General features: G+C 42.5%; 1 protein-coding gene across 3 annotated transcripts in view; it reads left to right on the top strand.

The window, feature by feature from the left end:
* The window catches only part of PPARGC1A (PPARG coactivator 1 alpha), a 365,064-nt gene that overhangs the window by 294,307 nt on the left and 47,743 nt on the right, over nt 1–23,014 (top strand). The window contains exons 1-2 of one of the 3 annotated variants that reach the window (XM_065060648.1): nt 3,921–4,066; nt 9,950–10,129. Coding sequence is in view for 2 of the 3 variants with exons in the window: in XM_005501286.3 (XP_005501343.1) it covers nt 4,859–4,906; nt 9,950–10,129 (228 nt within the window). In the remaining variant the exon portion in view is untranslated. Of the gene's footprint in view, nt 1–3,920; nt 4,067–4,708; nt 4,907–9,949; nt 10,130–23,014 lie in introns of those variants that run through there. The other 2 variants (XM_005501286.3, XM_021286094.2) reach the window with 2 other exon arrangements.

The raw sequence follows: 23,014 nt of genomic DNA, 5'->3' as shown, positions 1-23,014 counted from the left end.
CCAATGTGCAAGAAGTTGCAAAACTGGCATGTGTCTCCTTGGCTTGTCTGGGTGTCTGCACCCAAACAGCACCAAAACCTCCCCAGGAAACTGATGATTTTACAGGGCTCCATTTCTCAAACATATAGCAGCAATAAATTTAAATGTAGATGCTCTTTTACAGATTAGTCTCTCTGCGAAACAGTAACACCCGAGTGAAAGGCATTGTTCATGCTGCTTTTAACAGGCCTGACAAGCTGAATTTTCCTGCAAATCATAGTAAATGTGGGTCCTGGAGAACATATGCTCCAAATGTTGGGGAAACAAGTGACAAATATTTTTTTTTATGTAATCAGCTGGGTGGCTTTGCTTTTCATGTTTTAATAATAAGTGAAATATGCTTGTGAAGAGAGACATGTTCAGGGAGGTATGAGAAAATTCATGAAGATTTCTTGTAGCGGGTACCTGTGCTCCTGCTTCACTTAGGCAGTCCTGGAAGGTTTTACTACATGCCCCAAGTTATAAAGAGTTGCATGTCTGCAAGCCTGGTTAACACTGATAATCAGCTAATCTGCATTAATAGTGAATATTCAGAGTCAGGTCCATTTGCATGTGAACAAGCAAGTGAATTCCCCTGGCATTCAGTGCTGTTTATTTCAGCCCTCAGTCTGTGGAGGCAGATGTGGCAAAATTCAGCATGGTGTTAGTAATGTCAGAAACGCATTGCTGTTCAGAGAAAGTTATTTTGGAGTCTCTAATAGATGGCTCCTGAGACAGCAGCCTGTTGCCCATAGTTGGGCCAGAAGTTAATTTGGCCCAAATCTCTTGAGTTTTACAGAGAGGTGGTGTGGAGCACCATTGTCGTTTTCCTCTGGAAAAAAGTATCTCTCTCTCTCTCCCTCTCTCTCTATATATATATATCAGTTCATAACTGCCCTAGCAAAATTGGAGAGGGCATACTGCTTTATTCCATTGTAGAATTACTGCACCAGTGAACCCAGAAGTTCAAGGAGTTTGACTCACTGGCTTATGCTATTGAGAGTGTATTCTGGGTAGGATGAACTGGATAAATAAGTAAAATAAGCTGAGAAGGAAAAAAAAAATCAGCAAACAAATAGGATAGAAGTGGAACTGAGAGAATGGAGTGGAAAACAAATACAGAACTGTGCAAAAAATAAGAGTAAAGATGCACAGAAGGAAGATTTCTAATAAAAAATTAATAGGGTACATATACTTTATATAGAACTCCATTCACGCTAACACACCTTTGGAGTGCAGTTTGTTCTTTTATATACAGCACTGGCTGATCTTCTGCTGTAAGGCCATTCTGTCTTGGAGGGTCGAGTGGAAAGGGTTGAACTGGTGTAAGAACTGGTTTGCAAACATCAGCTTGCTGAAACTGCAGCACTGTTTTTATATACCAGTCTGGTTGTCCTTACTGCACTGAAAAAGGAGCAAACTTTGCTGAAAATCAACAAGTACCATAGTCTTGGGGGCAAGGAAAGAAATTCTTTCTTCCTCAGTGCCATGATGAAGGGACTAAGTTTTGGGTTTCAAAATTATGCGGGGCTCCAAAATCAGTAGCTTCTTTGAGAAATCTAAACTGCAGGGAATAAAAACATGATCATGGTTAGAAAATGTGGGTGAAAGAAGAGGAAGAAGAGATAAAATGAATGCTGAATTCAGGAAAAAGTCAAGGACAGAGTGCCTGAAGGCTTTGGTCTTTGAATCCTATTCTGTGTTGTTGCAGGCAGACATACCTTCCAGTCCCATTAAAAAATGTATCAGGATTTGGGAATTTGTGTCCAAACGCTGTCGGAAGGCTTGCCAGAACTCTCTTTGACTATGGCCCTTGAAGATCAAAAGGCAAAGTTTGGGAATCTCTGAGAATATGCACAGAGTAACCTGAAAACCAGGGAAGCGCAGGGATTGAGGGGGTGGTACGGACATTTCAGCAGGGCAGATTGGGCCAAAGGGACCGGCAGACTTTGCTGAAAGAGGGTTTTCTTTGGATGTGTTTGTTATGGAACCAAATAACGTGCACGTGCTCAGGTATTGCCCCGGGAAAGATGTTTGTGCAATTCTTTAGTGTTGTCAAAACACGAGGGGAGGGCATTGCTAAAGCCACTAGGGAATGTTCAGAAGACAAGGTTTTCTTTGAGGAGAGCAGCTTAGGTGCTGGCTGGGTTTCACAGGCTTCATTTACTTAGGCTGAGGCCGCACCGTTTCCAAACTGCACCACCACTGCAACTGCCTGCCTTGATTTTCTTCTCTTATGTGCGCTACGCTCAATAAAACACATTAAAACATGTGAGAAAAAAGGTCCTAGTGAGTGAATTTATACTATGGCTGGGGTAAGACACTTTGATTTTTAAAAATAAAATTCTTCCTGAACAATGCAGAACCTTTGTTGAAAGCTCAGAGTCTTTTGTAGTTGGAATCGTGCTTGGCATCCGTTCCAGGTAGCGCTGGGACTGCCAGTAAAGTTCAAGCTGTAATGTGGACAGGGCCATAGAAAAGCTCTCGGGGACTCTGTTGTTATTACCTATGGCTTGCACTGTCTACAGTGCACTAAGAAAGTTCTCCAATCTCTAAAGCTTGTATAGTGAGAGCACCACTAAGGTCACAGTTTATATTTATCAGTTAACTTGCTAATTTGAAGGGAAAGCAGTGAAGTGGAAATGTAGAAAATAGAAACAACATGAGCAGGTCAAAATATCCAAAACAGCAATATGAAATGTTCCAGTGTAAATACATTTCTATAAAAGGTGTGAATGAAACTTCAAAAAAACCAGATGATGGATTCGGCACAGTCAATGAACACAATTATAAGTAAGTATTGAAGGAGAATATTCCACCAGCCATGGATCCACAGATAATAATTAATAAGAACCGACTCCACTCCAGGCAGGCAGGTGCCCAGCATTATTTCACAGTTGACTGTTTGGGGAGGGTAGAGGTACTCACCTTTGCCCCAAATCTTAATAATTTACTGCTGTTTTATCATTAAATCAGCATATAATTGGGAAGGAAATGAAGTTTTTTTTTCATTGTGCGAGCAAAGCAATACCGTTAATTTAATCACTCGTAGGAAAGGCTTTCTGTAGTCATTCAGTATTTTGCTGTGGTTTTTTTTAATTAAGTAAAGTAAAAACAATGCCATTTTTGTCATCTGTGCTTGGTGAAAATATGACAGTGTGATGTGATTTGCAACTTAAGCAAGAGCCGGGAAAACTGTACATTTTATCAGGACTGGCAATAATGAATTACAAGGGAACACAAATAAGCTAAGAATATATCTGAGACCTCCTACCATTTCTGAAGTTTCCAGTGTCTGCGGGAGAAAGACTATTTCAAGAACTGTACTTCTTTTTATTTATTTTTTCTCTCAGCAAAGTCGCCACAGCCTTGTATAATAATTGAATTCATTTAGCCTTTAGAATACTGAAGTTTGCAAATAACAATGAAAATGAATATTTCATGACAAGGAGGATGATCAATTATAGTTTTGTGACTGACTGCTAGCCCGGTGCGACGGAGCCAGCGCTTACATTTCACGAGATTTTTGCACCCAGCTAATTAATACACCTACAACTTAAGTCAATAAGCAGGCAGGTGGGGATAGTTACACAAGACCTTTATTTGATTTTTTTGTCCCTGTTGTGGGCAGCGTTTTGCGGTTCAGCGTGCTCCCTGGAGTTTGTTGGGTGCGCAGGGGCATCACAAACCAGTTGCACCTGCAGCAGCCCCTGTTTTCTGGGCAAGGCTTCGAGGAGGAGACACTTGTGTTAGCAGCGTGGCTGGGTGTTCACACGACAAGAGGGGTTTTCTGATTTTCAATGCGAAAACGCTGGCTCCAGGTCAGAGAGGTTGGTGCATGGTGTTTGTACAGAAATGCACCCTGAGGCAGCGGTGCTTGTAGGAAAAGCAGAGGGGGGGCTGAGCGGTTATGGGCAGCGCTGTGGCGGCTGCTTGTAACAACCCTGGTTTCTAGGGGGAGTACACTGGGACAGAGAAGTGATTAAAGAGCAGCTGAGAAATACTGTAATCTAGCTGGGAACAGCATCAGGCTCCCTCCTTATAGCAGGTGAGATAACTGTATGAATGTTTTTTATAGATGCTTACTCCATTCCTGGGAAACGCTGGGGGGTGGGAGGGGGTGCCTGCTGGTGCATTTGGTGTGGAAAAAAACTAACTCAAGTTGAAGTTACCGGCGAGAACCTGTTAAACTAACGAATATACTTGATGAGATGCACAGTCCTCAAGTGGAAAAAAATAAGACCGTTCAAAGGTGTCATAACTTTTGGCGAACTCTGGGACAGCCTCTCGGAAGGAGGGAGCGCCGGCAGCCCGTGTGGGTGCTGCAGAGGCTGGGCTGGGGCTGCTCGGAGCACGCAGGCTGGAGCTCGCTTGGGAGTTACTTCACTTTTTCTTTATAAGCACAGCTCTGCCTGTTGTTTGCGTGGAGGGAGGGGGTGGAAAAAGAAAGCAAGCCAAGAAATTTAAAAGATAGGGAGGGCTAGGAGCTGCGCTACGGCAGGAGCAGAGTTTCGGGGGTGTGGCGTGGAAATGTGCTTGGGATCGCAGCGTGGTGCCGCGGCCGCCCAGCTCTGAGCGGGTTTTGCAAAGATTTACTTCACTTCAGGCTGGGTCTGCCCCTGGTGACGTCACGGGCTGGAGCAGCGGCACCAGAAGGCTGGATGAGTGACAGCCCAGCCTACTTTTTAATAGCTTTGTCATGTGACGGGGAACAGTAGTAAGACAGGTGCCTTCGGTTCACTCTCAGAGAGGGTCTCGTTGCCTGCATGAGTGTCTGCTTGCTGCCTGCCTGCCTCTGGACCGTAGTTTGCCAGCTTTCCTGCCGTCGCTCCGCAGCTGGATGGCGTGGGACATGTGCAACCAGGACTCTGTATGGAGTGATCTGGAGGTGAGGGCAGCGCGGCGTGGGCAGCGCGTGGGGCGCGGGCACGGTGGGCTTGCCAGGGGCCGGCAGGATGGCCGAGGAGGCAGACTTTGCAAACAAGTCCCAATCTTATCTTAACTCCACTAAGTTTGCTATTTTAAGGTTACTCTGTGATGCCTTGAGCAAATCAAAGCTGAGCTCCTGTCATCAGTATCTCCTGCAGTTGGAAACTATTTTCATGTGCCTCTGGCTCGCTTTCCTGTCATATGCAATATTTATGCTCTAAGATATTGATATGAATCGGTGTCTGAAGTCTTTCCAGTGGCATTTAGTGGCCTGGTTGGAAAAATGCCATGTTTATTTACAATAAGATTAACATTAATTTCCGCCCCCCCCCAAAAAAAAAAAAAAAAAAAAAAAAGTTGTTAAAATTAACCAACAGCTTCATATTTTAATTGCTTGTTTCACTGTGCTCTGTCGAAGGTTTTTTTTCCTTGTTTATCAGCTGCAGAATTCAAACATGCACACAAGAACGAATACCCTGTTGTTTGGCTTTAAATGCTTTAAAAAGAGATTTCTGGAAGGAAACGTTTCCCTGCTTCTTGTGATATTGGAATAATGACGCTGTAGCTAATGTCCAGTAGAGCAGGGTCGCAGGCAATCCAAGTAGTCCAGCAAATGGTTAAATCCCGCTGTACGGCAGAGACAACAGGATGAACCATGAGAATAGAGTTTATGCAGGACTGTGTGAACTGCTGCTGCCACTGCTGCCGCTGCTGCTTGTGTAAAAATAGACGGCAATACATCAAATCCACAGCTTCTGCTGGCTACAATTCATAAAGGGGAAAGAAAAAAAAAAAAAAAAAGGCAAGCAGCTCCCTGGTAATCTCTGGAGTATAAAGTGAGGTTTGAGGATTTCTACATGTTTGCATTTGGCAAAATGGAGCGTTACCTGAAAGTTCGGGCAACTTGCAAAGCAAGACAAACTTTCTTTGGACCCTATGGAGAGGAATCCCAAATACAGACCTGCTCAAAGGAACTAACCCTCTGGCTGCGAGCTTGGAATAAGTGCTTAAAATGCTCCCCTCAGGCAACGGGGGAAGGAAAAACAGGTTACAGGCGATGCTTTTTAGGTATGATGTTCATGCCGTAGAGAGCTACCCATCTAAAGTAAAAACGTTCCTGTGTTCTCCAGTACATTTTTCCCATCTGGTGGAGCATGCATACGGATTCTCAAGTCTTTTTGTCGTGTTTTAAATATTTGCAGCTTGCCATTGTATCCACTGATTTCTGTTTGCATATTGTAATTGCTCTTATCTTGTTTTGATTTCTTGGTAAAGTGGAATAGATATGGATAATTCATATGTCCTGTAGCTATTATGAGTCAAGGCTGTAAGTGGATGACTTTCTGGCTCCAAAGTCCTAATTGTTTCTGAGTAGCTGGAGTATCCTGTGGGTTGTTGTCTGGCTTGTAGCGTGGGTCTCAGCTGCCGTAGCTTCATTTTTCCATCATGTATTATTCCTAATGCTGCTAGGAGCTGATTGAAGAACCAGCTTATATGGAAATACTGAAGATTTATTTTAATCACTAGAGTTCCTGCAGTAATTTCAAGCTAGTAACAGAATAGATAATTTATGTCAATGACTTTTTCATAGTGCGAAGAAGAAGAAAAAAAAAGAGGTTTGATCTTAATATTAATTGTGTGGTGGATAGATTAACTGTGGGTAGGATTTTACCAACGTGCTCCTGCATTGCACTTCCTATAGCAATACAGTAGTGTCTGTGTGGTGCTTTGGCTCGGGGGATCATCTTTACTGATCTAAAATATCACAGGCGGCAGGTACTAGAGGCAGCTTTCATTTCTTGAATCATTAATGTTTGCTGTCAACGTAAAATGTATTATATTCTCACTCACATAATGACAGGATGGCGTGTTGCTTAATAAAGGCCTGCATCACTGTAGCTGATCAGCGTCCCCAGTGCTTCACAGCTTAATGAAGGTGATATACAGTAAGGTTGCAAAGATTGATAGAGAGAATCCACATGACACACATTCTGTCAAGTCTCTCTTTCTGGGGTTCACCCCCTAGACTGTTTGAAAAATTTGTTAAAAATAAATCGTAGATTATTTTTTCATTAATATAATTAATATGGCACAAGTCCAGTCTTTTTTTTTTTTTTTTAATTTACCTTCAAAGGCACAAAAACATCCAAAAGGTTAATGGAGAATTATACTTAATTATAACGATTCACTGTTGTCAGTGCAGTTAAGCTAATTTATTGTTTGCACCTGAACTAAGAGAAAAAAGTCTGTTGGAGTGAAATAACGCACAGTAATTAGCCTTTTGTGTTTAGTGACTGCTTTATCCTCCTAGATGTTACTATAAAATTAAAACTATAGTTATGGAATAACTATAATATCAAATAACGGTGGGAAGACAGTAAAACGTGTGCTAGCAATGCGGGTGCACCTGTTACAGATGTATAGGCAAACAGTAAATATCAGTGTGTCAGATGAGGACAGTTTTAGGACTTGGAGTGTTAAATCTGGCATCATCAAAAGGCCAAATACAAATTAATAACAGGAACACTTGCTAGTAATGTGTCTCAGATTAGAAGCATAATGTCATATTCAGAAACATTGATTTTATTATCATGTCAACATTGGCAAGAGCATATATACTTCACTTCAGCAATTAAATTTTTTTAGGTGACATTGCAGTCACTATAGGCAAATTAAAGCTGCGATGAGCAGGATTTTTTTTTTTAATGCCATCGTTTATGTTGCTTCAAAAGCCCACTGTAGGAACTTAAAAATGCAGATTACCAAGAGTAAACATGTTTAAGTAGGTGGTTCACCGAGTGAAGCTATTTTTACAAACGAAAGCAGTAACAGATCAGCAGGATACTTTAGAAGTCTACAGTATCGGTTATAAGCTACTGACCTCCACAACACAAACCTGAGAATAATGCTGAAAATCTACCTTTTCAGTCAAAAACTAGATTATCCTTTAATGAGATCAGAGATTTCGGCCAAGCATCAAAAAAGGTCATCCCTGCATTATAAGATTGCTGCGGGAAGGTTGTGTCTCGCACTAAAGAAGAGGGAACGCTCTAATTTTTTTTTTTTCTCTCCCCTATGACCAAAATAATGATAAAAAATTGTGTGCAGTGAAAATTGTTTAAGTGGGGTTTTGACTTCTTAAAGTTCTGCAGCCGCTTAAATAATAGGAAGAAAAGCAACTGCTATTTCAGAGCCTCATTTTGCAGCCTCGCAGCTCCCTTGCCCCTTGGCCTGTGGGGTGATTATCTCGCAGTGTCCTGGTAGACGTGGAAGTTGTCTGGTAAATTATAGCTCGCACCAGCTGCACCGACTCTTTGTGCCAACAGACAAAATCTTTGCTGGTGGCTGCGCTGCTGCATCCAGCCCGCGCACTGCAGACGCACTGAGGTTCCCAGGGACAAAAACCTCAATGAAATGCACCTTCAGCAGCTCCCGCTGGCATTGTTGTGAAAGGCGGTCCTTGCGAGTGTGACATAACCGGTATCGAGCAATTTGCATCCGTGGACACTGTGTTAGTGCCCTACAGACATTCCTCTTCAGAAAGTGACGCTTTTTGGCTTGACTTCAGTTCAAGTAGAAGTTGGGAAATCAGTCAACCCACCCGGTCAACTGACGGGAGTTGAGGAGGACCTGCTGCTGGCCATCCATAATCCAACACTAGAAATATGTAGGGTGAAAGCCCGTAAACACAGCTGACTTTAAATAACTTTTAACCATTCAGCGCCTAGTGCCTTTTCAGCTTTATGTGTGGTTTGCAGTACAGCCATGTCAGCGCAGGTGTTCGGAGATGGGTTACAAAGGTGCGTGGTGCAGTGCAGGAGGAATTACTTCATCAAGCTGCGTTGACGTATGGCACTCTGCTATTTACCAAGCTGTCACTTTGTGTTTTCCATAATTAGGAAATGGTTTTGGTGGGTACTCTTAACATTTCTATTGCCGTGCTAAAGTGGATGTGTGTTATTAATATTTTCTTGCTTGGTGGGTCAGTCAATACCCTATGCTAGCTTCATACTAGCATATAAAAGGACACTTATTCCAGGTTTATTTGTATTTATCACTATTCTCTTGGTAAGTCACAGAGACAAAAACATTTTGCACTGCTCAAGAGGGTCTGTGCAGACTAGATTTTGTTTACTACCTCAGCCAAAACGTTTCACAGACCCTTTACATTAGAACTACTGGATCAGAGGCTGCTAGAGGAGGAAAATCTATTTGTTTCCTTCACTGCAGCCACTGTCTGGGGACACTTAGGAAGCAGACTGGGACAATATACATGTTCACACCAAGCAGGTGAAAGGCTGCGTTAACTATCTCTGCCTGGCATCCGGAGGTGAACATGGGGGTGTTTCAGAACTCCCTTCATTTGTGAGGACCCTGACGTGTAACTGGGTGGCTGTAGTCTGTGCATCACAGCGTGCATCGGGAAAAGGGCACAGCAGCATCACCTACCCGTACCTTTTTTATGCCCATATGGTAGCCACCATCATGACTGACCTCAAGGAATACAGTGAGGATCTGTAGAAGTGTCACTATCTCCAGCTTGAGCTAGCCTCCAGGGCTGAAGGCTGTAACAGGCTGTGCCTCTTTAACCTGAATGCATCAGGAAATGCATGACAGACCTTGCCCAGAGGTATTCATCTGTAACTTCTACCTGCACTGGTTCGCTCTGAAGCAGAATAAGGCCATGCTTTGGCCTCTGCTGTTGGATTTAATAAAGCTTTGAACACGATTGTTATCAAAGAGTATAGGGAGAAGGAAAGCTGTTGCCCCTGGACAGAGATATGATAGAGAAGGCAGCTTATGCCCTTCTGTTTCCCCTTCCCCTTTGCATACCTGTATAGAGCTAACAATGATTTAAAATTTAGTGGCATTTTCTTCCAGAAAACAACGTCAGTTCTAGTGACCGTGTGCCATAGCTTAATCAAGGCTTAATTCTTATCACATGATATTAACAGATTCCTGGTAAGTAATGAAACTACTTCTGTGTTGCTGTTTCCTGCAGTGTGCTGCTCTGGTTGGCGAAGACCAGCCTCTTTGCCCGGATCTCCCAGAACTTGACCTCTCCGAATTAGATGTGAACGACCTGGATGCAGACAGCTTTCTGGGAGGACTCAAGTGGTACAGCGACCAGTCAGAGATCATCTCCAATCAATACAGCAATGAACCTGCCAACATATTCGAGGTAAGGCAAGGTGATGCAAGTACACATTGCAAAATCCTTGCTTACGTTTTTTTCTATTTTCTTTAGCCTGGTGGACAACAGTTTTACCATTTTTCCCCTGTTAAGAGACAATAAACATAGTGATGTGTGTTATGGATTATTGCTGGCACCCTTAATCCTCATTATGAAAACCAGGCCTGTGATCTGGAGAGAGGAGGGAAAAAAACCTGGAAAGGAGTTAAATGGAACTTTTCACTTTTAAAAGAAATGGGTAAACAGTGCCTAGAGCACACTGCCCTGTGGTGTCACGGCGAGGAGTTGCATGGCTGTCAGCTACGAAGAAAAACAAAAGTTGAAACGTGTTTGTTGTCTTCCACTTGCATTCCCCAGCAAGAAGTGGAGTGTGGCACAGCAGCTAGCTGATGAGTAGCATTTCTAATGAAGGTTTTGGCTGCTTGGAGTGTTACAGTGTAAGGCACTTGCACACAAATTGAGAGGTCCTTGTAGTTGATGTATAGGGGAGAAAAAGGGTGGACGTGGCAGGGAAGGCAGTGAGGGCTGTGAGTAGCTCAGGAACCAGCACATTATTTGGGATGTTTCATAGATCTCTTGGTGGCGAGCAGTCTTAAAGTAAAAGTGGAAGGGCGGTAAGAGAGATTTAAATGTTTTCTTTAAAATTCTGCGTAGAGGATTAAGGTGTATGAGAGGAGGGTTACGATCTCTTCATCTCCGTCTTCAGTCTTCCTGCTTTTGTTGTGCAAAACCTTCATGATTCTCCCTGTGGTTATGGAATAGCCATGCCTCTCCTGAACCCTAACCTCCCTCCCTCCTTGGTGATAGGAGATGCCATAGATCATCCACTGACTGGGAAATGGGACAATAAATTGATTAGCTGGCAGGAAGACCTTGTGCAACAGCAAGCCGCGGGTGCTGCCTCTCACACAGCAGGTGCCACAGCTCCAGGAGGTGCGGCTGGCCCACTGGCTCAGGGAAACCCTGAGTTATCATACTGGAGTTTAAGGGCTTGAAAAAATAACTGAAACAGTATAGTAAAATGCTTACCCAAGATGTCTTGAAAAAAAAGTTCTTTATATAGCTCTAAACCGCAGTGATCTCCCTGATGCAGATGATGTTACTCTGGATTTATACTAGTGTAACTGGTAACAGAAACTGATTTGCTCTTTTGAATTTCTGTCATTTACACCTAAGTAACTTGGTGTTAATTTTATTCAAATAAAAGTGAAATTACTCCTGCTAAACCCCTTGCTTAGGCCCTTTTTTTTTCATTAGTTGTATAATGTTCTGTGCCTTGTTTTACAAAGTTTCCAAAGCCTGTCTAGTTCTTGAATTGCAGTTGTACAGCCTCAGGCAGGGTATGGTGTGCCAGTGTGCAGGTCTGGATGGTCAGTGGCAGGGGGGCAGGGAACACATTTGCAGCTGGTGTGAGGGATGGTGGTTTTGCTTTTCACATAACCGAGATGTATTTTAACTCATTCATAAAAAAACAAATACAGATGCATTTTTCTTTTGGAAAACGGACTTCTAAGTTGGAAGTTCCTGATAAGTAATATAATTAGCCATCTACCAGCTTTAAGCACACAAATCGTTCCAGTAAAACCAGTAGAACTTGATGTGACTTACCACAGATTCATTGCTTGCCCTGTGCATAACTGCTCGGCTGCACTGGTGGCCCCAGCTGCTGAGTACAAAATTGTCTCATATAGGTAGTGATGATTCCCCTATATACCTTTTATAGGAATTGTCACTTCCTATAGAAGGCAATTCCCGTCTCAAATCAACGCATATTGCAAACTGTGAGACAAACAGTTAAGCGTGTATGTAACAGCGTTGGGAGAGGGTGACACCAGGTACTGGTCATTACGTGTAACCTCTCATGGGCCCGTTCGGGTGTGTCTGAGGATGAGCAGCCCCAGTGTGAAGAAATAGGTGGTATGCAACTGGGGAATACATCTAGGCAGCAACTAGTAGGTCAGAAATGATAGTTTGGAAATGAAATATGCGGCTTCCTTCCTAATGGATAAATTCTGTTGTCCTCTCTACAAACACCTAATTTCCTCACCCTGCCCAGTGTCAGTTGCAGGCTGTCTTGCTGTCTCTGACAGCACTATTTGGCCCACACAACATCTAGGACAAACTGTGCTCTGGTGGCATTTTGCAATGCTGCAGTGCAAGATTAGACTATTTTCAGCTTCATACTATGTTATATTTACATTGCTTGGTTTCTTGGCCTAGAAAGATGGGAATGAAACAGTTACTTTCTCCTTCCATACATGAACCCTGTCCCCATTCTCCATCGTGCAGCTGGATACCTTGCACTATTTCTCGCCTCTGCCACTCTGTAATGTGACGACTGGGGGTGCTCAAGAACAGAAGAAGATGTTTTCTTCCTCCAGAGACTAACTCACATGCTCTGCAAGGAACTATCTGATTTAGCTGAGAGAATGAAAAGTTTTGTGCAGTTTCCCAGTTGGCAGTCTCTAGGTTTTTTTCATATTGATCTGCATTGCCTTTTATTTTTAAAGAAAAGAGCTAGTTTTTTAATTTTTCTTTTCTTCTCTCCTATTATCATGGGAGCAGTAAGCTTCCAGGTGAGACCTTGTCATACAAAAATGGAAATACAGTCTGTTTAGGATGGAAGGGAAAGAACCAGAATGGCAAACAAACGTTGGGAATTACAAGAGCAGTGTTTATTGTACAAGCTGTACAAGCTACCAGACCTAACCTTGAATGAAGCACGCTCTCCTTTGAGGTATTAATGCAGTACATGTGGCATTGTCTAGGTGAGGGCCGGTGTTCAAAAGCCCTTTACAAAGTTCCTGGATGTCTCTAGCTGGTGCACTTCTTTTTAAGAAAGGCTTGTCATTCAGAAAGTGAATTTTCTAGCTTTCTGCAAACCACATGCCTGGAAGCTCGCCTGAGCTGAGCACCCACAAGCTTAGACACTCCCAGTGGCACTGGGACTCTCACAGACTAAAAATTAATAGTTATGGTAGCAACCAAGAGCCAAGTGAGATAAAGGTCCAATTAGTGTAGGTAGAGCGTTACTGTTGACTATAAATCCCTGCTCTCGTCCACTTAGGTGTGATGAGATACTGGCTTTCTCCATAGTATTAAAACACACCAGTAGACGTACCTAATTCATCACTGCGTTATTCTGCTCACGTGCCAGTGTAACCGATACTGATCCTGAATTGAGCCTGTACCGTCTGCCCCAGCGCGGAGGCTCTTCTTATCAACGTGTGTACAGATGTATGTTATGAATTAGTTGATTTCTTTCTATTCATAGCTTGATCGCTTCTGTTTTTCTCCTGGTTTTCTTTGCGGGTTGTTCTGACTACTGGCAAGATAAAATGAAGGAGTTCTTGCCCCTCAGGGCACACTGTCTATTGACACAAGTTCATGCAAGTAAATAGTTAACAAGTCACCCAAGACCAGTTATTTAGATGGTTCACTTTCAGGATTTGCTTTTTGTGAAGAACTAGACTTTAAAAAACTTACGTTTGTAAAAAATTAATTTGGCTACTTTTAGAAAATCAGAATTATTAGTTTTTCCTTCTCAAAGGCAATGCTATGTGAAGACGTGAACAACCATACAACTTAATGTGGCGTGAGTGAGAATGCTTTTTGTTTGGGAAAACTGTTGTCCCCTGAGGCTTCTTCAAATATACCATACCCTATCATATGAGGTTAGTCATATTCAAAATTATTTATGACTCATGCCTAGCATTATGGAGAGAAAAGACATCTACAGTGGATATATCTGTTGGCATTGCTTGCACATAACTCAGCTGATGTTAACAGAAAATGCGGCCCGTAGATAGGCAATAATCTGTTTAAGTATAATGAACTTATGTAAAATCATAAAGATTTCTAAGTGTGGTAGTCTTGGCAAAACACTTTTCTTAGCCTTTAAAAGACTTCAGACAACCCACATTGCTTGCCGTTCCATGGACTTTATTTATTTATATAATTCTGTGTTCCAGGGAGATGCTTGCCGTATTTGATGACTATATTTTTAATTGTTTTGCATAGGTGTAGCCCAGGTTACTTTTCAAGACCATGCGATGTTCCGTGTATTTGGAAAGCCTAAATAGGCTACTATGTTTTATTGTAGGCTGCCAAAAAATGCTGTATTACAAGCAATGAGAATGTGGGGTGAGAAAGAGATGCACAATAAAATGCATACTGTCTTGCCCCTGGCAGCAGGGAAATTTGTGGAGATAAATGATTTCTTATTTATCTGGAAGGGAAGATGGTGAGGGCAAGGGGGAGCCTTAACATCACCAGGATAATTTGCATTGGTTCCGATTATAAATTCCCTCATGTTCTGTAGTGCTGCCAGTCTCTTTCACTATTTCAGGTTATCCATTCAAGGTTTGCAGCCAGATTCATTAATGAATTACCAGATCTTGCGTAAAATGACTTGGCCTGACTTTTAAACAACCACCAATGTTTTCTTTGCCAGTCTTGTGACTGGTGTTAATGGGTTTCCAGAGAACTGAGCCTATATAGACTTTCTGTACTGGCCTCCCCTAGCATTTTTTTCCACTTTTTAATTTTCTCCAAAACTAGTAGCCCAGGGCAGGCAGTTCAAGGAGATATAATCTCAGGGGGGGGAAAAAAGACATAGTAGTCAAATCCTTGATGGCTGATGCCCTTCAGTGCCAAATCAGCATGATTTATCATAGCCATCTATTCAGCACAACAGAGGCTGGAGGTGAGCTGCATGGTGTACCTCACACAATATGCATAACTAGAGCTCTGAACTTTGAAGGAAAGCCTCAGAGCTATTTGCAAAGTGCTGGTGCTTAGTGAATACTAAATTACATTTAGGAAATAGTCTACTGCTACCAGTTATACTTCATTTTTATTCTTGACACAGACACCTAAATCAGAGAACAGTAACATTTCAGAGATTATGGTAGCAGTTTGGGTATGTTCCAACACTATAATAGGATCAGAATTTTAAGGCCTTTTTTATTATTACCAATAGTCACTTAGTTTCTACTGCAGCGTACTTTGTAGGGAATTACAGCTTTTACTAAAAAGATTAAAATGCTATTATGCAAATGATTGCAGTATGTTATTATGTTTACAAATTAACATCCATGGCTCAACACACAAATTAACTAACTATTCCATCTATATTATTAAGGATTTAATAAAGTAACTGTTGATAAAAATGAGGAGCTTGGAACAGTTAATAGGAACTGATTGTGATTTAACATAGAACTTAAACATTGTGTTTAATGTTCTAGGTGGTATAATGGCAGAGTAAAGCTTATCAAAGTGCTTAGAAGAACTGAGATTGTGTGCACGGCATGGCAGCATGTCTGGAGCCTCAGAGAGCACGAATTAAACAGCTCTGGGCAGTAACACAGAGCGAGCAGCATATTGTTGAATCTGGAGGTGGTACAGGACCATCTCATATCAACATGTAGTTTCCTGCTCTGATAAGTAGGTTTTTTTTGAAATTCAGATTCATACATATTGAATGTTATACATTATGTTTTACATGATAAGCACAGGTAGGGTACTTGGGAACTTGCGTCCCTCTAAAATGCATCCTGTAATGAAATGTTTCTATGGCAAATGGGATTTCACTGCAGAGAGTATCGCTGTATGGCAGAAAAGGGGAAGGCTGAGTTCAGTCTGAGATGACTTTACAAACAGCGCTGCAAATTGCTATTCCTAGCAGTTCATAAGAGATCATAAAAGCAAGCAGATAAGAGCTACTGAGGTCCTAGAGAAATGAATGTACAGTATGTGCTTACAGGATAGATTTAGTAGGGAGACAGACAACATTGTAGGTTTAATACAACAATAAACATAAAAGGCAAAAGATGCAGATTTGGGATAGGAAACTTTATAAGAACAATAAAAGGTAACAATGCCTCATAAAAACCGTTTGCGAGAGTAGGAAAAAGACCCTTAGTTCCAGGAGAAGAAAACAGTGGAGGCTGGGCTAAAGTGCCAGAATTTTTATATTGCTAATGGAGCAATGTTACCCTCCTTGTGTGTTTGAATGCTTTACCTTTTCCAGTGTCTCTGACCTGACTCAGGTTTCTACGTCTACTAAAGAGGAGACCAGCAGAATAACATCACATCTACGGGGATGATGTATGTAAACTATAATCTATGGCTAGCTATGCTGAAATTTAAAAAGGCTCAAGCAGTAAGTGGAATATATTTTACTCGAACCAGCTGCTAGGTAATAGGGAAGAGTTTATGCAAATGCTCTGTATCAAGCATTAGCAAGGTGTTCTGCTGCTCCCTTTCCGGCTTGGACGAACTACAAACTGTCTAAATGTGTCTCTGTTTTAATGCAAGAACCTTGCATGTTGTTTGAAACCCTCAGGCAGAAAATAAGTCCCAAATGAGCAAAAAAACAATTGCTTTGAAAGCTTGTTGTTCGATGTATGACGCCACCAAGACCATTCCCCAGGCATCTGATCAAGAAAATGCAAGTGATTGCTTTCGCAGTCCCATTAAGGAGATATTTCACCTGGAGCAGCCGTGGCTTGAGGTACCCACGGTGTCTCTGCTCTGCTGAGCACCTGTCCTTTCTGCAAGAGGGAAGGCTAACATTCACCAGAACAGTAGTAAGCTAATTAGGTCATTAGACGAATGTCTTGGCCTGTGTTAAAACCAGCCCTTGAGGACACTGTGTTACACTCTGTTCCCACTGGCTCCGTGTCTAAATACAAACTGGTGTCAGCTGCCATACAGACAAAAATGCAGTAGCCTCCTTTCGCAGAGGTCATCTTAAATCCACTTTGGTCACAGTCACACTCCACATCTGTTTTAGTGAGATGCAGCTTCTTAAGGTGGCATTTGGACTTCATAAGCACGCAAACAACCGAGCTATAAATTGCCACTGCTGGAGTTATTTTGAATAAGTGTATACTGTTTCATATTTATAATGGTGAGGCTTCATAATATTCACAGTGAATATATAACACAGATCAGTTCAACAAGCATGAAATTGTATGTTGTCAACTTGTCACATAAATAGAGCCATATTCTAGCTTACGATAATGTTGAACTAAATATTTTCTCCCTAGAACTGCAGAGAGGGTCTCAAAAAAGTGGGACAGAGGCTCTGTCTTTTAGGAAAACACAGAGACATTGCAAGTGTGAAGTAAATATTTCTGATTAGATTTTTCTGTTTTTTACTTCCCAGCTTGCTTAACAACAGCAACAGAAAGTTTGCCTTTCTTAGACAAATGCTAATTGGCTGAACTGTTAAATTTATTTCCCTTAATGGTTTTATTTCTAGTGTAACCTCTTTTCTTTTTTTTTTTTTTTTTTTATTGTTGCTATTTTTGCACTGTGCATCATTGCTAATTGCTACTAAATGCTCCATCTTAACCCTGGCGTGCTCTTTCCCTGCTGCCCCGTCCCACTTAACATTAACTCCGGCCCGTGCCATTACAGGAGGATAAAATCATAGCAAGGCTTAATTTAGGATTTTTTTTTCCTTAGTGCCACTAACCTATTGTGTATGTGTAGGTCGGGAGGAAGAAATCGCATGGAGCAAATTTGTTGCAGGGAGAAAGTTTTAGTAGTGACTCATGTAGAACTCTTTTTTCCCCCTGTGAGGAGAAAAGAGACAAGGGAGAATGTGTGTGTGCACATGTGTGTCTGTGAAAACTTACCCACTTGTAGCTCTTGTTATACTACAGTGGTTAATACTCAGACACATCAAAAATTTGCAGCCTTCCTGGAGCAGTGCTCCCTGCCAGATTTTTAGGGTGTTTTTTTTCTCCAGTGTCTGTTCTTTAGTTCTTTATTTTGGTGGCTTTGTGCAGGTGCACACAGGATCCTAGTGCCCACGTTTGACGGACTGCAGCGCTGGCACGCACGGGGATCGGCCTGTGCGCTCACGCGTGCTCAGCCACGGAGGCTGGTTTCAGGTGTCTGTGGAAGGCAGCACCTTTGCAACACGTAGTTGTTGGCTCTGCCTGAGTGTTCCATTCTGACACCACCGAGCAACAGCCTTCCTTTGTAATCACCGCTTTGTGGTGATGATGAGTCTGAAAGTCTGTGATTTGAGTTAACTTTTTACCACATGCAGTAATCACTGGGGTTTGTTTATGAAAGCACAAAACCAAAACCTATAGAGATTTTGGTGTTGTCCTGAATTCTGAGCTGTGTGATGCACTGGAATAACATTTCCATTTCCTCACACACATCTATGCTTTTGTGCTTTACTGTGAGTAACGCAATGGGATGTTGGTCCATAACGGGTACTTCTGATCACTAGGATGATGTTCAGAAGAACAGGGTATTTCTGTGGGGAGCCACAGTGGCAGTCTTGGCCAAGTGTTGTTGACTTGTTGATTTATGACAGCTTTGAGTTGCCTGAACTGCTCACAGCCATCTAGCTCATCACATGAATTACAGAAGGATCAGCCCTTCCAAGTTTGGTACAAGGTTAGGGGTGTCAGCTGGGCAGAGAGAACTTCCTACACCTCTGCACTTCTGTCTGCTCCTTGAGGGCTCAGCAATATTAAATCTTCATAGGCATTTGGAGAGGTAGTCCATCACGTTGTCTGATGGACTGCAAATCTCTCCTACGGGAGACACACTTGCCTGAAAATAGAGAAACTGGGTGGAAAACTTGTTTCTCACCCAAGAGTTTACCTGCAAGGAGGTGGTGACAACAGTTATTTGGAGGATTGGTTTGGTCAGAGGAACATTCTGCTTCCCTGTGAGCTGCTAGAAGAAACAATCGGAGTTTTCCCCTGGGATAGTAGTTTCTTCTAGAAGTATTCCTAAACTTTTGTGAAAAAAACAGTTGTGTCCAAGTTGCTATTTAAGCGGTGACATAATGATCTAGGAACTGCATTGGAGAGCGTAGGTAATAAACATTATGGAAGTGATACTTCTCACTGGGATTTTTACTCTAGTGACAATGCTGAGAGTTTGCACTTTTCCACAGGGCAGTCAGCGACCCTAAGTGAAAAACAGGTATGATAAGACTATTAAAAGTCTTCTAGTATTCAGGATTTTTTTAAAAAATAAATATGCATTAGTTGACATGGGACATCTAATTATAAGGTGCTCTATCCTGCCAGGCCCTGTGTGTTGAGACTGAGTGAAGAGGACCTTGGGTCTATTGTCTCTACTTCAGGAGAGCTTGTGGGTGAGGTGTGGGCAGCCAGGCGACAGTGTGGCTGGTAAAGCATGAAGAATGGGTTTGGAGCAGGGGAAGGTTTTGCAGAATCACAGAGCGATTGAAGTGGGAAGGGACCTTGGGAGGTCATTTGGTGCAACCCCGCCTGCTCAGGCAGGGCCACCCAGAGGTGGAAGTTGAGGAATGATTTCTGCAATTCCTCTGCTGCTGCTTCTTCCCCCTTAAAATGGCACTTCATTAGATCTGGTAGTGAGTTCCTGATCCTATTTGGAAAACCTTACACTATAGTCTTGTGCAACTGTAGATTCTCCAGGAGCCATGTCTCTGTAAAACAAAAGCCCATCGTGACCAAATCCTAGTTTTCAGAGGAAGATGGCTGGCAGGCAGGAGTGTTCTCAGTCTGGCCTCAGTTTTCATGACAAATTTTCATTTAAGGAAACCTACCACTTGGGCTAGTCCTAGCATCCACAGGTACTTAGCTCATCCATTTCCAGACTTGTTGGACTAGAGAAATCTTAAAGTTGCCAAGTAAAAAAGGATGCATATGCAATTACTTAAGTGTTATTTTAATAAACAATAGCCTAAGTACATGCTTATTAACATCTGGTTGGATGTGTCCTGTAAGGCTGTTGACCCCCCACGCATGCACAAATAGGCTTTTATTTCTGCTCATCTGAGGGAAACTTACTCATTTTTTAAATTCTTTCTCTGGTTTTATATTTGCTTTACTTTTTTGCCCCCACCAGGATGGTGTGGATTTTCTTGGCTGTATTGACTGTCCTTAAAAGCCTAACAAGCACTCTTCACACAAATATGAAGGTATCAAGCAAAATGTTACCGATTGTCACCTCAATTGCATCTGGAGAAGAGCCAGAAAAACTTGCAGTTTGGTTTTATTTTTTTCTAAGGCATAAGAAAATATTGCACAGGCCTCAACATGACAGAGACATTCATCCATTTCCAGTGAAAGGGTGTTAAACTGCTTCTGCTTGTATGTGATGGGAGTGTTGCCATCTCTTGTCATTCTCTTTGCTGTTGATCCCACTCTGGTATAGGAAGGGTCAGGTCAAATGCCTCTCTGGAGACCAAGTCTCCCATTTGCAGCAGGAAATCTCGGGCAGAGAGGATAACGTTACAAAACAGAGGCTAACATTACAAAACAGCTCTGCTGCCTCTGGCGCAGTCTAGAGCATCACAGACCAATAATTCCTATCATGTCACTCTTGCAGGACCTTATTATCTATGTTTTTCTGTAAATCCGATCCGAGACTGTCATTACCAGTTTCAGGTAGGTGAACACCATCTGGGGGAAATAACCATGTGCCAGTGATGGGCTGGAGGGGGCTTTTGTTAGTTAATCATCCCTGCCTTCCCTTTGATGAGTTAATTTGTCTGTTGAGCCATGGAGGAGCCCCCAAGAGCTCCCAAGAGCCCCTTGTTAAAATTCTGCCGACAAATGGGAAGATAGGGATGATTTCACTCTTTTTGCTGGAGCCTGTGCTATCTATGATATTGCTAAATCATCCGTAAGGCATAACTTTCTATGCAATCTTTTTGTTACAGTTCTGGCAGCACATTACTTCTTTGTGCATTTACTTTTTAAACATTGTCACTGGATACCTAACCCTCCTGAAAATCTCGTGCCATGTATTAAGGTTAATTGTAGTACTTCCTTGTGGCATTTTGATAGCTGCCATACCTCAGCTATGATACCAAGCTACACTCAGTTTTTTGTTCCCCCAGTTTTTTGGTTGGTGTTTTTTTTTTTTCACTTACTCAACACAGGCTTTATAGACTTGTCTCATGGTAGTGCCTGAAAATGCTACTGGACTTAGTCTCTTTGTATGTAGTAGTGACCAGCCCATCCCTGTTTTATAGTGTGCACTTTGAAATTCTCAGAAGGAGCAAAGGTAGTGAGAGAAGAAAAGAGCTGGTCCTTGCAGCTTGTGAGTGAAGACAAACTCGAGTTATTTTTCCTCTGCTGTCTAACTGGACTCTTCTTCCTCCCAGCCAGCTGGAGGTGGTTACATTCCCAACCTAGGGAATGAAGTTCTAACCTACAACACAGCTAGGAGATGCTCGCTTGAAGTTGCAGTTGTGTCAACATGATTTGGGACTACTGAACCTGGGGAGAAGCTGCCTTACATAGTACATCCCAACATGGAGACTTGTTTATCTCCAAACCTAAGAAGAAAAATAATTAAATTGAAAAAGAATTTAAAACAAAACAAACAAGCACCCCCAAAAGACTATGAAGCTAAGAAATACTGTCATTTGGAAAACGCTCTGCTCCAGTTTTGACTAATCAGACAGGAGTTATTAGCTCTGATACAGTGCTCTTACAGCCAGATCAGGAGTTCCTCTTGCCAGGCAGTAACTGTGTCTCTGCATAGTGCTGATGGCTGCTGTCGGTGAATTTATTAGCTTTCACTCAATATTGATGTTTCTCCTAGGTTCTGTTTGGAGGGCAAACCCCTCCTGCCAAAACAGAGGGAAAATGATGGAGGGGCACTGGAGTAAATCTGGAAGGGTCAGCTGGGATCCTACCAGTTTATAGGCTCTGGTTAGAGCTGACCATGATGTACCAAGCAGGTTCCTGCAGAGTTAATCGATGTCTTTGTATCATGTTTTCAGTTCTGGGCTGGGAAGGGGTATTTGGCTTCATCTTGTCCACATCTAGATGGTGTCCAAGAAGCTGCTCTCTGCTGCAACTGCCCAGGGGGCTTCCCCAGCGTGCCAGGGAGCAAGAATTATGTTGAGGTCTCCACACTGAGTCAGTTCAAGTCCTGTATGGTCAGAGCTAATAGGCCACGGAGGGCTACCTCTCTGCTGGACCATCAGCATCACCTTCCAGATGGCTCCCGGCACTTGCAGCTCTGTGAACACAGTCCAAATACACTTGAACTGTCTCTCTGTTGACACCATCTGGACCCAAGAGGGCTTGTTAAGGGCAGCCCCATGCTGTATGTAAACGGTTATTCTCTTTCTCGATCTCTCACAAGATTAGAAACTTCAATTTTTAGACTCAAAGCTGAAAGAGGAAAAAAGACCTATCCCTGAACTTCAACCTATAATAGCTCATATTTCCTAAACTGTGTTTTTGGAAGTTGTGTCTATATATTCTTAAAGATGTGCTTTGGCCCAACTGACGTGTCAGAAACTTTTTAGAAAATGGCTTTTGTGGGTAGTGGGCTTTTCTGTCAGTCCAACTTGAAACGTCCAGGAATGCTGCCTTCACCAGCCTGTTACTCCAAGTTGCACCGCACCTTTAGGAGGGACCTCAAACTGAACCCTTCCACTTGATCTCCCTTTATTCCCTTGTATACCATCATTCCAGCTTGCCCTCCATCACTATAGTGTTACCTATTTGCTGCAGCTTCCATCAGCTTGCTTTTTTCCTTGACCAGAATTCATAGGGAGGAACAAAAATCCACTCATGTCTCTTGTCCTTCCCTACACCTGCTTCTGGGAGTGCAATGACAGATACCAGTTTTATTGTGTGCCAATGTTACCGCTCTGTTTACAGCAGATTTAAGAGTTTACATTAGGCCACAGTGTTATCTTCCAGTTTTCCTAATTCTATCTGCTGGCAATCCCAGCGATGCAGTTGGGGTGGCTGCCCCTGTCCTAAAGGAATTTGTGTCAATTTCTGCAGGGACAAATCCTCCCTGCACTAAACCGCTTTGCAGTATTTGCTCAAACTGAAATTTTGACAAAGACATTCTGTCCACATCCACCAGAACAGA

The sequence above is a fragment of the Columba livia genome, chromosome 4 (genome assembly GCF_036013475.1).
Source record: "Columba livia isolate bColLiv1 breed racing homer chromosome 4, bColLiv1.pat.W.v2, whole genome shotgun sequence".
In the NCBI taxonomy this organism is placed as follows: Eukaryota; Metazoa; Chordata; class Aves; order Columbiformes; family Columbidae; genus Columba; species Columba livia.
This window is presented reverse-complemented; position numbering and strand designations above follow the sequence as displayed.